Source organism: Myotis brandtii, unplaced genomic scaffold (genome assembly GCF_000412655.1).
Source record: "Myotis brandtii unplaced genomic scaffold, ASM41265v1 scaffold43, whole genome shotgun sequence".
Classification (NCBI taxonomy): Eukaryota; Metazoa; Chordata; class Mammalia; order Chiroptera; family Vespertilionidae; genus Myotis; species Myotis brandtii.
In genome coordinates, this window is record NW_005366455.1 from 2469468 (window position 1) to 2484979 (window position 15512).

General features: G+C 41.0%; 1 protein-coding gene across 1 annotated transcript in view; it reads left to right on the top strand.

The window, feature by feature from the left end:
- The window catches only part of DYTN (dystrotelin), a 53196-nt gene that overhangs the window by 8138 nt on the left and 29546 nt on the right, over positions 1–15512 (top strand). The window contains exons 3-8 of the mRNA XM_005874266.2: positions 2487–2561; positions 5783–5981; positions 8354–8439; positions 9151–9251; positions 12570–12641; positions 12900–13063. Coding sequence (XP_005874328.1) covers positions 2487–2561; positions 5783–5981; positions 8354–8439; positions 9151–9251; positions 12570–12641; positions 12900–13063 — 697 coding nt within the window. The remainder of the gene's footprint in view (positions 1–2486; positions 2562–5782; positions 5982–8353; positions 8440–9150; positions 9252–12569; positions 12642–12899; positions 13064–15512) is intronic.

Sequence of the window (15512 nt, forward strand, 5' to 3'; positions counted from 1 at the left end):
AGAATGATGGTTGCACAACATTGTGAATGTGATTAATGCTACTGAATTGTACACTTAAAAATTGTTAAAATAGCAAATTTTATATTATATATATTAGTACAATAAAATTTTTAAATATTAAAAAAAAGAATAATTTAAAGCAAAACACACTTCCCAGTCAAATTGCTCCCATATGTAGCTTGTATTATTTCTGTAAGCATCTAAAAGTACTTTGTTCACAGCTTTGGACCTGGTATGTCTAGCAATCTTTTCCTTTCTTGAATTTCTCCCACCAGCAAGGGGGTGGGGAGCCTTGAGGAAGCTGAGCTGGTGGTGAAGTGCCTGGGCTGTACATTCCTTTCCATGTGCTGCTGTATTGCAGCTGGCCATGCTATGTTGTATAAGTTCATCAGATGACGCTGCAGAACAGAGCCTGACCAGAGGGCGATGGGCCAGATGGTAGAGCAGCTACAGAGTCGCTCTTCCTCCAAGAACAGCATCTGGGAACCGGCAAGATCCCTAGTTTACTGATTCTCTGTATTCATTTAATACATCTGAGAGCATAAAAATGGGCCAATTCCTAGGAGGAAAAAATAATATTGGGCATTGCACTTTTGTAAAGTATTTCCAGACTATTATTATCTCTCTTCTCAATTTGTTTTACTTCCGACATAGAGCAGAGATGTTTCTCACTTCTCCTATGCTCTAAGTTTGGACTCTTATCTGAAAAGAAAGTATGTTTTAAAAATAAGGATACATTAAATGACAAAAGATTTAGAACTAACTGTAGAGTTTTATATAGGGGCACCTGTTCTAAAAAAAAAAAGTGGAGCTTTTTAAACAAGATTGCTTGTATTGGTGGCATTTTCAGGCACAGCCCACATTCACCTGAAGTGGGTGCTTTGACTCATAATCATAGATTGGTCATTGAATCAATGTATATTCAGGCAGAGGCATTTGGAGGGCTCCAACTCCCCCAGGATGGGTCTGACCCAGTCCAGGGTGGAGCATAGTGCCTGGTCCTCAATACCCAAATGAGTAACAGATAGAACTTTACTCCACAACATTCAAGGGCAAGGCATCCTTTTGCAAACCAAAATCAAGTCACTGTGGCTTGGCATGAAATTGACAGTGAACTAAGTCTGGGAAGCCATCCCTGTGAGACAGACAGAAACTCTAAGGTTTTTATCCTGAACATCTGGTCTGAAGTGGTCAGAGCATCTGGTCTGACATGGCACCGTGACCCTCACTTGCTATACTTTTTGTCTTTGGCTTTGGGGTCCACTTAAAGACATGAGACTCCCCATTAGGACTGGACACAGAGATCTTTGCCAAACCTAGCTCTGATCTCGGTAATTGCACCTCGCAGCCATTCTCTCCACTCAGTTAATCATAAAAAAAGGCTATATTTGCCCATAGTTGATGTCCTTGTGGCTTCCAGATACTGAACTATTGGCTTGTCTCTACCTTCTGAAACTCATCTTCCTCGGCCTTTTTACTATTGTTATCTCCTGGTTTCACTGGCTTTCACTTCTCATTCTTTCTCTTAAATTTCTCTTTCTTAATTATAAAAATAATATAGGTCTTTATCAAAAATTTAGGGAGTAGCACCAAGTAGAAAGAAAATAACTATGAACACTAAGAATTCAAGCACCCAGAGATATCCACTATTACCAATTTGGTGAATGCCACTAAGAATTAAGCTCCACATGGCAGGGATTTTTATCTGTTAACTGCTATTTTTCAAGGGCCTGGAATCATTCCAGGGCCATATAACAAGAGCTCAATAAATATTTGTTAAATGAATGATTGGATGGATAGCATTTGAATTGCTTTTTATATATGCATAAATACATAGGTGTATATATGACTAGAATATATTAAGAAAATTGAGGTTATATTCTACATTGAGTTTTTTAAAATATATTTTTATTGACTTTTAGAGAGATAAGAAGGGAGAGAGAGAGAGAGAGAGAGAGATAAAACATCAATGAGAAAGACACATTGATTGGTGACCTCCTACATGCCCCCTATTTGAGCTCCAAACCTGGGCATGTGCCTTGACTGGGAATCAAACTGTGACCTCCTGGTTCATGGGTCAACACTCAACCACTGAGCTACACCGGCTGGGCTACAAAAAAGATTTTTTTTTATCTTTAAATTCTTTATTAGTTAAGGAATTACAAATGTGTCATCATCCCCCCCATTAACCCCCATCCTCCCCCCACCCCTACAAAGAGATTTTTAATCTATTTGTTTATAAGGCTGTTTCCTCCTATAAAAACATGGACAGATTTGTGGGGGAATCCTCACTTTTTGGTGGACTCTGAGGTTGAGTCTAGGGTCCCCTGCAGCCTAAGATTCTGTAGACCATTAATATTTGTTCCTAGATGGGAAAGAGAGCAAACTAAAGTGGGGCTACATGATCCCTAGGGCTGCCTTCCAGGATGTGGGATTTGTCTAATGAGATGATCATTTATCCATGTTATTTCATGTTTTCTTTACAGATGCTCTCAATAGTATTGAGAATTCCATTTATAGAACAGCCTTCAAATTACGATCTGTGCAAACCACGTGTCAACGTAAGTAGAACTCTCTGAAACACTGGAAATAATCGGATCCTGACGCACTATGTAAATTCACAAGGCAAACCAAAACTTATGTGAGTGAGGTCAGACTCCAGAGGTTGCATCTGTGCATTTCCTCCACTTGTAACAGAGAAGATGGAGGGGCGGGGGGACACCATGTGTGTTCAACCTAAGGGTAACTTCATTAACTGAAATAGAAAATGATTTTTGGATGAAGATTTTTTTTTCCTATTTTGTTTCTGCAAAAAAAAATGTTGGTTTCCTTTTCAGGATACCAATATTAACACAAAATAAAATTACAAAATAGGTTAGTTTAGAAATCTGTACTTGTAGATTTAAATTTAACATTTTTAAATTTCTTCTACCTCATAAGATTTTCATTTTCAAGTTGTACTTATCTCTCTGAACATGTAAAAGTAGGTTCAGGTGAATAGTTCCTGGGCCATAAATTTTAAAACTATGTCCAGAATTCCCTGTGAACTGCTCTTTTGTGTTAAACTTAGATCTCATTGAATGCTATGGTTTTCTTTTCCGATACTGTTATCTAAGCAAAATAAAGTAAATATTGTAAAAACATTTATCCTGGCCTGGCCAGCGTGGCTCAGTAGTTGAGCGTTGACCTATGAACCAGGAGGTCACAGTATGATTCTGGTGAGGGCACATGCCAAGTTGTGTGCTCGATCTCCAGTAGGGGGCATGCAGGAAATAGCCAATCAATGATTTTCTCTCATCATTGATGTTTCTCTCTCTCTCTCTCCCTCTTCCTTCCTCTTTGAAATCAATAAAATACATAAAAAAATGTATCCTGTAAAAATTCTCCAACATGAAATAAATTGGGTCTTGGCTGTGAAAAGCAATAGGCATTCAGCATACCTAAACTTACTGATTTCTAATAAATTCTGTATTACATTTTTAAAAATCACTTTATGTGAAATGATTTATGACATTATTATATCAGACCTAAAAGAAGCTAATATATATATATATAACATTTTTTCCTAAAGGTTGAGCGTTTTTATATTTTGCTTTTTGCCTAATAAGTTATATAGACCAATGAATTTCAAATTGTGCTTCACAACAGTTTGTGCATGGGTATGATGTAGGACACGAAAGTGTTAGCAAGGTGGGAAAGGAAGAATAGACAATCCAGGAAAACCCAGAAACCGTCTCCTCAACCAGAACAACTGTATTTCTCTATTTTCCATACTGCCTTTCTGTATAAGGGTCTTTTGAAGCAGGGATTCTTGACAAAAAGAAAGAAAGAAAGAAAGAAAGAAAGAAAGAAAGAAAGAAAGAAAGAAAGAAAGAAAGAAAGAAAGAAAGAAAGAACACTACTGTAGACAAATAAAATCACTTGTAACCAGTATTTGTTATTCCAGGGATTAATAAAAGACAGAATAGGCACACTAAAAATATATCCTCAGTTATGCTATTTTCTTAGAGAATTTCTCCCATTAAAGAAAGTTAGCAGCAAATGTTTATATAAGCCCCCATCATTTCTGCCTGGGTACAAAGAATGTAATTTGAGGACGTTTCTTTTTGTATTTCTTATTATCCCTGGCATCAGAAACAGTAAATATGAACAATACTTATGGGAAATATTAATAAGACACAAAATTAGTAGTTGAAAAGTTCTACTCCAGGAAAGATATCCAAGTGAAAATGTAAAAGCGAAAAAGCCCCATATACAGCGATGAAGCATGCTATGAGTTCCAGGCGGCAGGGCCTGGGGCGCATCGCTGCATAAATCTTGCGGTGAGATTAATGGACACCGGTGTTATCTGTGTTGCTGTAATACAGAGCCCTCATCCCGTGTGCAGCACGCCGAACCGAGGCGATAGGCTTTGCGACTGAGTAACGATAAAAGGTTTGGCAGCCTGCAGCCAGGGTTTTATTAAAGTTACATCCTGGAACCTACTCCTCACTTCTTTAGACTCTGCCCTTAAAAGCAGCACCAGAGAACAAATAAAAATATTTTATTATACTTGCTAGATTTCTTATCTGCGAGATTGATTTATGAAGCAGAGAAAAGCACAGGGTTTTATCATTTCACAGGCTGAGGCAGTTTAAGTGCCAGCAGCTCTTGGTGCCACCAACATCCACATCTCTCCAATAATACAGTTGGGTGTTTATTAATTTTGTCTGTCACCCTCCATCTGTAAGAAGCCATAGGGTTAGTTCTATTTCATTCATCCTTATATTCATTGCCTCGTAAAATGTTTAAGAGGTGATAAAAGTATACAGGAAATAACCCATTGTTTTTTTATAAGCAACTTTGGTTTTATTTAGTGCCTTCCTCAGATAATAATACTAATGGAAACAAGATAAAAAATAATAAATATTGCCCTAACCGGTTTGGCTCAGTGGATAGAGCGTCGGCCTTCGGACTCAAGGGTCCCAGGTTCGATTCTGGTCAAGGGCATGTACCTTGCTTGCAGGCACATCCCCAGTAAGGGGTGTGCAGGAGGCAGCTGATTGATGTTTCTCTCTCATCTGATATTAAATTCAACAACTGCTCAGCCTTGGCCCAGTATAACCTCTACTGGCCCAGTATAACCTAGTTAGAACGTCGACTGGATATGCCAAGGTTTCAGGTTCAATCCCAATAAATGCATGAATAAGTGGTACAACAAACTGTGGTCTCTCTCTCTCTCTCAAAAATCAATCAATCAATCAATAAAATTATTTAAATTCAGCAACTGCTCTTATATAAATATCACTGGGTTTTTAACTAAGACAATCGCATTTTGACACACACTATTATTCTAAAGCTAGGCTGTAGAAAGGAAGAACAATATTTGAACATGGAAAAGCTAATTTGCTTAATCAACTTAAAGAATACAGTAATGTTTTCCCCAACCTTTCACTAGAGGGTCCTAAATTCCTTGGAAATTCTTTTTTTCGAATTTGTGACTTTCTCTTCCCCCAACTTCATTCTATAAAGTACCATCCTAGAGGCTATACAGGAAATAATGTTATAACGGTGCTTTACTAACAGATGCACTTTTCCACAGTCAGATTGGCTGTCAGAAGAGTAATGCCTGAATTATGCACAAGAGATATGCATCCAAATAATGGTCATATCTAATTTTCTTTCAAGGAAATGCCTACCATAAAAAAGAAGTCTTAATTAAACACCAGGTGACATTTGCTTTACTTAAAGCCTTTTGTTCCCATCAGAAAATCAGACTCAACTCTCCCTTTGCTTTCTACAGTGGACTTGATTGGCAGCTCCCAGATTCAGCACGTCCTACTATGTCCGAGTTTCTGGGAAGCGAGAGAGAGCCCGCTCTCTGTGCAACATCTTTTCCAGGCCCTCCAGGAGCTGTTCCAGAGAGCCAGGGAGAAGCCAGGACAGGTGCACCCCGGGGCTGCGGAACTCACTCTGAGCCTTCTCATGGCCATGTATGACAGGTGAGGGTGCAGAGGGCACACGGTGACCTCAAGGGCAGGGTTTGGTTGCCACTGGTCATCGACTATTTGGTGCTGTCTAATGTTTGCTTACGGTTTGATGTATAAGACGGCTTCTTTGTTTTCCACACATGTACTACTCATTCAGGAGGGCAAGGAAGAAGACACATTTATCAGCTTTACCAACATAAGTGACCCATGGATTGCAAAAAGGGGAAAAAATCCACCTGACTTTCTCTCATAAAAACTCATTTCTGCTCTAGAGACCATGCGCACCCTCTGCTAGGGCCATTGTACACGTATGCATGCAAAAATGTACACTTTTCTTTTGAGACCCTAGAGCAGTGGTTCTCAACCTTCCTAATGCCGTGACCCTTTAATACAGTTCCTCATGTTCTGGTGACCTTCAATTTCATTGTTACAAATTGAACATAATTAAAGCATAGTGATTAATCACAAAAACAATACGTAATTATATATGTGTTTTCCGATGGTCTTAGGCGACCCCTGTGAAAGGGTCATTCGACCCCCAAAGGGGTCGCGGCCCACAGGTTGAGAACCGCTGCCCTAGAGCTTATTTCCTTGCATATTTTTTGTAACCGATTATTAATTTTGTTTTGTTTCTTAAGTGGAGCAAGTTTGAATAACCTGTATATGGATGGCTAACCTATTTTCTTACTCTGTTTGGGCTAATACAACAAAAATACCATAGACTGGGTGGCTTAAAACAACAATTTATGTCTCACAGTGTTGGAGGCTGGGATGTCCAGGTAAAGGTGCCAGCCAGTGTCTGTGAGGACCTGCTTCCTGGTTCATAGAGGACCATCTACTCCCTGTGTCCTCACATGGCAAAAGTGTCCAGGGGGTGCTCGGAGATTTCTTTTCTAAGAGCACTAATCCATCTCATGACGGCTCTCTCCTTGTAGTCTCATCATCTCTCAAAGTCCCACCTCCAAATTCCATCACATTGGGGATTAGGATTTCCACCTATGAAATTGGGGAGGGGGCGTGAACATTCAGTTCATTGCACTTATACACCAGTTTAGACCATGCCAAAGGCTTGAGTATGCATGCCCTGGAGTCAGTGGTGGGTGCATGCGTGTGTGTGTGTGTGTGTGTGTGTGTGTGTGTGCGCGCGCGCGCGCAGGGATGTGTGTTGCTCTGGGTGTCTCCCTGGCTCTGGAGCTTACCATTCTTTGTCTCACTTCATTCTGTTTACCTTATGCTGAATTATCAAAGGGTTGAAATTCGAATAGTGTTTTCAGTAGTTACCAAATTGTCTAGGAAGCCTTCAAAATAGAAAGCAGAGAATCAAGAAAACAACTTTTTTTTTTAAGAAAAGAACTTTTTGTTTTTTCCAAGCAAGCCTCATCCTTCAGAATGGACTTTTAAAAATTCATAGTAATCCCAGCCGGCATGACTCAGTGGTTGAGCGTTGACCCAGGAACCAGTGGGTCACCCGTTAGATTCCCAGTCAATGCACATGGCTGGGTTAGGGGCTCCATCCCCAGCAGGGGGCATGCAGCCAATTGATGATGTTTCTCTCTCACCAATGTTTCTACCTCTATCTCTTTCCCTTCCTCCCTCTCTAAAAAATCAATAAAAACATAGTAAAAATTATAGTGAATATAATACACTTGGAAAGAGCAGAAAAGAATAAAGAAGAAATATCACCCAAAAGCCTACCTCACAGAGGAAGCACAGGTAACCATCTGGCAAATTCCTTACAGTGTTTCCCTTTCTAGTTTATTATTTTTTAATTGCACAAATGACATATAAACTGTTCTCAAGTTAATTTCTCATGATTGCAGTCTCCTTAAACATTAAGCTTTGATTGCCATTTCTGATATCAGTGCCTGCCCCTAACAATCTTCTTCCTGCTTTTAACACATTGTTTTGTAGGTGTGACACCGGCCAAGCCAGTGGCAAAGGATGATTAGGCTCTAAGTGAGGGCCTGTGACCTGGTGGGTTTTTATATGCATAAATGTTTGCTCTTTTTGCCTGCCTTTGGCTCTTGTCTCTGTTGTTTGGTTTCCAGATATGTGAAGCCCAAGGAAGCGAAACTACCTGCTCTGGGGAGACAGGAAGAAGTCCTGGATCACCTGTGCCTAGCACAGTGCTTAGCAGAGAGGAGGCACCCAGCAAATATTAGCTGAGCACATGAATGAATGAATGAATGAATGAATGAATAAATATTTTAATTCAATTATTAATCTTGTATAAGTCTAGATATAAGAAAGCAGACCATGAAAGACTTGAACTTGTAACACCATGTCAGAAACGTCCGTTAATAGTTACATTTTTTTTATAAGCCACTTCACCAAGAATCACCCTGCCTTTCCCATTCTTGTCTCTGCGATTTGTTGCCCTGCAGTACAGGAACCGGCTTTCTCAAGCTTACACCTGCAGCCGCTGCCCTGATTGCCCTCTCAGGGGACAGCCCTCTTACAAAATACAGAGGTAAGACCCACAGGAGTTTTGAGTGTCTGAAATCCAATGGCCTCCAAATCTCCAACACATTATTTTCCTCACCTGCTCCTATATCCTGGCCACGTGGCTCTTGTTGGGCATATACTCAGCCCAACTTGGAATTTTTCAAGATGTTGATCTGTGCTTTCTACTTATTCATAACTTGGTTACCCTGGGTATTCATTTGTGTAGGGATCATTGACACCAGTGGTTATTATTCCTCTAGCAGTGGTTCTCAACCTTCCTAATGCCGCGACCCTTTAATACAGTTCCTCATGTTGTGGTGACCCCCAACCATAAAATTATTTTCGTTGTTACTTCATAACTGTAATTTTGCTACTGTTATGAATCGTAATGTAAATATCTGATATGCAGGATGTATTTTCAGGGGTCACGACCCACAGGTTGAGAACCACTGCAAGGCTGGGACTCTCCTCACATTGCTGTTTACCCACCTCCTGGTCTTCAACAGCCATGTGCTGAATTAGCAAGGGGTTGAAATGTGAATTGGGTTTTCAGTAGTTATCAAATTATCTAGCTTGGAAACCTTCAAAATAGAAAGCAAAGAAGCAAGAAGAGAAATTTTCATTTTTTTTCCCCCTTCATACCCTCAAATACACTGTTTAGAATTCAAAGCACATACTCTTCAAAGACACATTGCATGAATTTAATGTAAAGATCTTTTCTCCCTTATGTATCTAGCTCTTTTTCAGCTCTATGCAGAAAATAAAAGGGGAGGTTATGATTCCGGGGCACGTATGACCCGAAGGACTTTGAGAAACCTACTAACAGATCTACAGCAGGTAAATCTCTAATATTTAAGACTTTTAAATTTGTTCCAGATGTTAGCCACATTATTAAAGAATCTGATTTTTAGTGTCCAGTTCACATTAATGGAAGTCTTCATGCAACTCCTCCCCCTACAGCCACTGCTACCGTCTGAGTATAGGTCTGATCTACTGCAATCACTTCCTAACTCGTTTCCCCAACTCAAGCCTCTCTTCTCTCCCACTCTGCCTCCACATGACCGCCAGTGACTCTTCCAAAATGCATATGTCATCCTCATGCCTAAAATTCTTCATTGGCCATTCTTGTCTATAAGACAAAGCCCAACCTTAGCATCACACCACCTTAAGCTAAACAACGAAAAAAGGTGGGGTAGGCGAGTTATGAGAAGGTGACCATGAAAAGTCCGGTGAACAAGGTTTGTTATTCAGGTTTAGCCTGTTCCTTCTCCACTAATAAGTGTTAAGAGTTCTCTTCCTGGTAGGGACAAGGAGAATAAATGTTCATTTTATTTACAAAAGGAAAATTTGTGCCCTATTTTTAGAGCTTTTCCTGCATTGATTGGTTCTCAATAGCGTTTAGCTCAAATAATTCATATGCCAAAGAGGTATATTTTGAGTCATATATTCTCTGCTACCCTTCAGGACCAGGGATTCTGAACTGGGGATAGTCATGGTGGGGGTGGGAAGTAGGTATGCAGGAAGGTTATTGAACTCTAGGACAGAGAATATGGTTAGGAAAAATCTATCCAAAATTACTTATCCAAAAATACCTCTTAATATTAATATTTTATGTTCTTATTGATCGTAATAATGTTTAATTTATTCTGAAAATTTAAGATGTTCATATTTCTTAAAAGAGTAATAATTTTTAATACATTAATAAGGTTAAAACATCAGACGTAGTTATTGCAGGGCTGTTCTGGTGGTTGTGGCAGCACATGGATCTCATTGCCAGTTTTCTGCTGACTCCCGGGCATGTCCCAGGGAGCTACTGCTTCAGCAAGCCTCACATCTCAGGACTCAAGCTGGTGGGGAGCCAGGGAGAGTGGAAAAATTTGTCAATTCATTTACACAATCAGACGTGTAAGCCTGGCATGTGGAGGTGGATGTGAGGGAAGAAGATGGACTAAGGGCCATTTTCCCTGTCCTGTAGAAATCCTGTGCTTGCCTCCTGACTACTAGAGCTGGCCTCAGGCTAACACCCTGTCCGCCAGGCCATACACATCTACCCTGGTTTCAGCCTCATCTGAGGTCAATGAGCTGCTGAAATGGCAGCTCCCACAGAGCTGTCTCCCCCCAACACATTATTATGCTCCTGAGGAAGCTGTGAGGAAGGCGGAAATTTGCATAGCAAATTATCATCCCATTGAGTTCCATTAAGAACTCAGGGATGGAGTCCCCTATAAAATTCCAGGCCCCACTCTGTGAATCCCATCCCTCCCCCAAGAATTCAAATGCTCACTTCAAGTGGCGTTCTGCCTGTGCCAGCATGTCATCCAGTCATGTTCAATTCTTCCACGGAAGACCTGCAAGAAATGAGTCTCGTGGATGGGCAATTCATCCACGAAATCTTTGTGCACACGCTTAAGGCAACAATTTGGTTAAAACCCAGTGCCAAAGTGAATTTTCTTTTGACTGGTGTCAGAATCACAACTGGCAGGTCAGTCCCATCCGAGACACTTCCCTTATTTCACAAATCAGGTTAACCAACCCCTTTTCCCAGGGCTCAAGGACAATGTCCAAACTAGTGGTCCAGTTAGTTCACCAGCATTAAAATCTTTGTGCACACACTTAAGGCAACAATTTGGTTAAAACCCAGTGCCGAAGTGAATTTTCTTTTGACTGGTGTCAGAATCACAGAACTGGCAGGTCAGTCCCATCCGAGACACTTCCCTTATTTCACAAATCAGGTTAACCAACCCCTTTTCCCAGGGCTCAAGGACAATGTCCAAACTAGTGGTCCAGTTAGTTCACCAGCATTCACAGGCTGGTTGGGGAGTTGTTTTTTCAGACAAAGGCTAAAGAACATAGGGAGTAGTTACTCATGTTCAGCTGGGGATGGGGTTATCATCTATTTAAAGTACAAGCCATCTTGTCACGATTGCACAAATGTTTGTTGACTTCTGCCTGGCTAATTGTCAGCAAAGTGGTTCTAAGTGCCACTTTCCTGATGAGAAGAATGTTTATTCGAGTTGATGGACTCAGCAGGGGGGTCTTCGAAATTACTTCTGAGTTTGCAGGCAGTGTGCTGACAGCCTGTGCTGTAGAAGACGTCAGACCCAAAATTAGGACCCCCGACCAAATAGGCATAAATAGAGGTGACAAGTCAACGTAAATGTGCATATAGATAATGTCAGATCCAAGTCCCTGGCCATCTTGGCAGTCACAAGGGGTTCTTTTTTTTTTTTTTTTTTTTTTTTTTTTTTTTTTTTTTCCTGGCAGGGATTTACTGCATCTCCTATTCCATCCTATCTAATAATAGAGAAACATGGTAATTAACCGTAACTTCACTACCCTCCCCATTGGCTAATCAGCGAGATATGCAAATTAACTGCCAACCAAGATGGCGGCCGGCAGGACAGTCTATTCGAGGCAGCTTACCTGGCAGGGGAGATACCATGATCACAAGGGGTTCTTAGTCCCTTAGCTAAACTCGTTATGGTGAATGTGATTGAAAGATGGAAACCACGGAGTGCGTGTAGACTGAGCCATTGGAATACACATAAGGCTGGAGTGTGACAAAGCTTGGTGAGAACCCCTCAACAGAGTAAGGAGTCTTGGAGAGAGATCTCAATTCTGTAGCTATTCCTTGCTCTGCTTAACCTTGAGCAAAATATCAAATCTCAATCAGCCCTTGCTTTAAACAAGAATAATGATTAGTGCCCTACCCCAGAACTTGGCATTGTTAAAATCAGATGATATGGAAGTGTTTGAAAAGGTTTTTTAAAAAACTACTCTGAACTTTAATACAATATCGTTATATGTAATTCATAGGTAAACAAGGGCAAAAAAAAAGGTTAAAATAATTTGACTGGATCCTAAGAAGCAATGGAAACTGGCTCTATATTGCCCCAATGGCCAGACTTTCTTCTCACTCTCCTCCCTCCTCCCAGCTCCACTTCTTCCCACTTGTTCATCTGTTGTCTCTATTCACGCATTGCACAAACCCCATACATTTCTTGTTTGCTTGGATGGAGACAGTTCATCCAATCTCCGACACCCAATTCTTGTGACTCCGTGGCTGTGAGCACCACCCAGCAGGCATGCCGATGTCAGTGTGCACAGATTTCTCCATGTTCTAACAGCTCACGTGGGGTTTCTTGCCTCTTGCAGATCCCAACTGTCGTGGGTGAGAGCCGCTCTCTGTGCTCGGTGGAAAGTGCTACGCGCAGCTGCTTCCAGGGGGTGAGTGCCATGCACATGTCCCTGGGAGTGGGGACAGATACCGCTTGCTGACCAATTCACATTACAGAACTATTACTCCACACAGCACCCCAGGCAACGAATGGAGCAGGCAGACTTGCCTGTGACTTTTCACGCAATGAACTTAGACAGCAGAGCTCACGGAAACAGCCAGAAAAGACGAGGAGAATATACATTTAATCTATTTTGGAGACCAAAGTCACTTCTGAAAACACATCAAAGTGTGCCCTTGTTTTTCAGGTGCTGAGCCCAGCAATCAAAGAGGAGAAATTCCTCTCTTGGTTACAGTCTGAGCCTCCCATCCTCCTGTGGCTCCCGACCTGCTACCGATTGTCAGCCACCGAGATGGCCACGCACCCTGCTCGGTGTGGAGTCTGCAGGAGCTTCCCCATCACAGGACTGAGGTACAGTCGCTCATCAGTCACACACAGACAATAGTGTCAGATCCAAGTCATTCTCCAAATCAGTCCGGAGCTGGAGCTGTGTCTCTCCGGATTCTCTTGTGGTTTCTTCTGACACATCTGAAACTCGGTTGATTTGGGGGAGTCAATATTTCCCGCATGAGGGGTCCTGGTTGATAATAAGTATTTTATCTTCTGTAATTAATGGAATATTAAATTCTTCCATTGATATATACTCTGACCATACACATTTTTATTCCTCTAAGGCCGTGGTCGGCAAACTGCAGCTCGCAAGCCATATGTGGCTCTTTGGCCCCTTGAGTGTGGCTCTTCCTAAGCCTTAGGAGTACCCTAATTAAGTTAATAACAATGTACCTACCTATATAGTTTAAATTTAAAGAAATTTGCTCTCAAAAGAAATTTCAATCGTTGTACTGTTGATATTTGGCTCTGTTGACTAATGAGTTTGCTGACCACTGCTTTAAGGGAAAAAATTTTTTGTCCTTTGTTACCAAAAAAGAAAAAAAAATTATTTAAAATACTTTGGAGCCGTCCATAATACCAACAATAATTTTTGCCTTTATTAAGTGTTTTGAAAACTATAGATGGAGTGGTTCGCGTGGATTATTTCATTTACAACTTGTTATAACTCTCTCTAGAAGATGGTGTTATTATCTCTGATTTGCAGAGAAGCTAAATAACTTGCTCAGGTTCACAGGGTTAGCAAGTGGCAGAGCCTGGCAGTCTGAATCCGGAATCCTTGCTTTCAATCATGATGCTATGCTGCCCCCCTGTGTAGGGAACGGAGAACACGCCTTGGACTCACTCCAGATATCTCTCTGCCTAGAGCAGAGGTTCTCAACCTGTGGGTCGCGACCCCTTTGGGGGTCAAACGACCCTTTCACAGGGGTCGCCTAAGACCATCGGAAAACACATATATAATTACATATTGTTTTTGTGATTAATCACTATGCTTTAATTATGTTCAATTTGTAACAATGAAAATACATCCTGCATATCAGATATTTACATTACGATTCCTAACAGTAGCAAAATTAGAGTTATGAAGTAGCAACGAAAATAATTTTATGGTTGGGGGTCACCACAACATGAGGAACTGTATTAAAGGGTAGCGGTATTAGGAAGGTTGAGAACCACTGGCCTAGAGGAAAGGGTGTATTTGAAAGCTAGGTTTGCAGGTAGGAAAGACAGATCTTTACGAATGACAGCCAAAATCCCATCTTAGGGGAAGTGTGTTATAGGCTTCCCATAAATAAAACAATAAGGAAGGGAAATTAGAAATATTTTTAAAGACTTGGCGGGGGAAAGAATGAAACCAACAGGTGTAAGCCAGGCACAGGGATGCCATTATCGTGATGAGTGAACACAGGTGTAGAGGCTGCAGATGTGGAGGGACTGAAGAACTGGGACAACCAGGGAGCTGCGGGAGCAGAAAAAATACTTTTTCTTCTAAGTTCTTCTGGCTGGACTACTAATCAAATTAACATGAGGCAGATTAACAGGACAAAATGACCAAATCTATTACATATGTTTTTATAGGGATTCCATAAGAATATGAGACCCAAAGACACAGTGGGCAGCTGAGGCTTATATGCCATGCTGGACCAAGGAGAGGGAGGCAGGGGTCTGAGATCTCAAGGGGAAAGTGGGCAGTTCACAGGCAGATGAGAAAGAGCAAACGTGGAAAACAAATGTTTGGCCACCCAGTAACAATGGGACACACAGGGGAACCTAACAAACAGACTTGCTTGAATCCTCCCTGTCCGCCATGTTTAATTCATATACGCTAAGGTTCCCTTCCCCAAGCACGTTTTCTACCTGAAATCCTTTAGGCAGGTAAGGGGACGGAAAACAAACAAAGGACCCTCTTCTTGAGCTTTAATTGTTTTCAGAAGAATCTGCATTCCCAGTTGGCACATTCTAAGGAGGCTGTTTCTGGACTAAAAGCAAGTCAAAGGGGCAGGATGTAGGGCCTGGCTCCTGCTCACTGTTTCTCTTCTTCCCAGTGCTCCTAGGTTTTAATGAGCCCCAGACCTTAAACATGCTCCCCACAGATAGAAAATAGGTCTGCTGGGCCCACTAAAAAACTGCAAATCAGGTTTTAATTTTGCTGAGAAAATAAAATGGGTTTAAAAAGAATTCTGAGGACACAGTGAGACTCCACTAATGAAAAATTCTGCAAATAACTGAACTTTAAACAATAAAACATATAAATGAACAAGGCTGTTGAAAACCAAGGGAGCCAAGCCAAAGAAATCTCCACACCACAATGAGAAAGATGCTCTTTTTATATTGGATAGTAGAGGAACATGAATATTATTTACCATGTTATATAGGTAGTATAATCATTTAGCCAATAAACAAGTATTGATTAAGCAGTTACTATGTGTCCTGCACTGGGCCAGGTACAAAATGCACTTTGCAATTATAT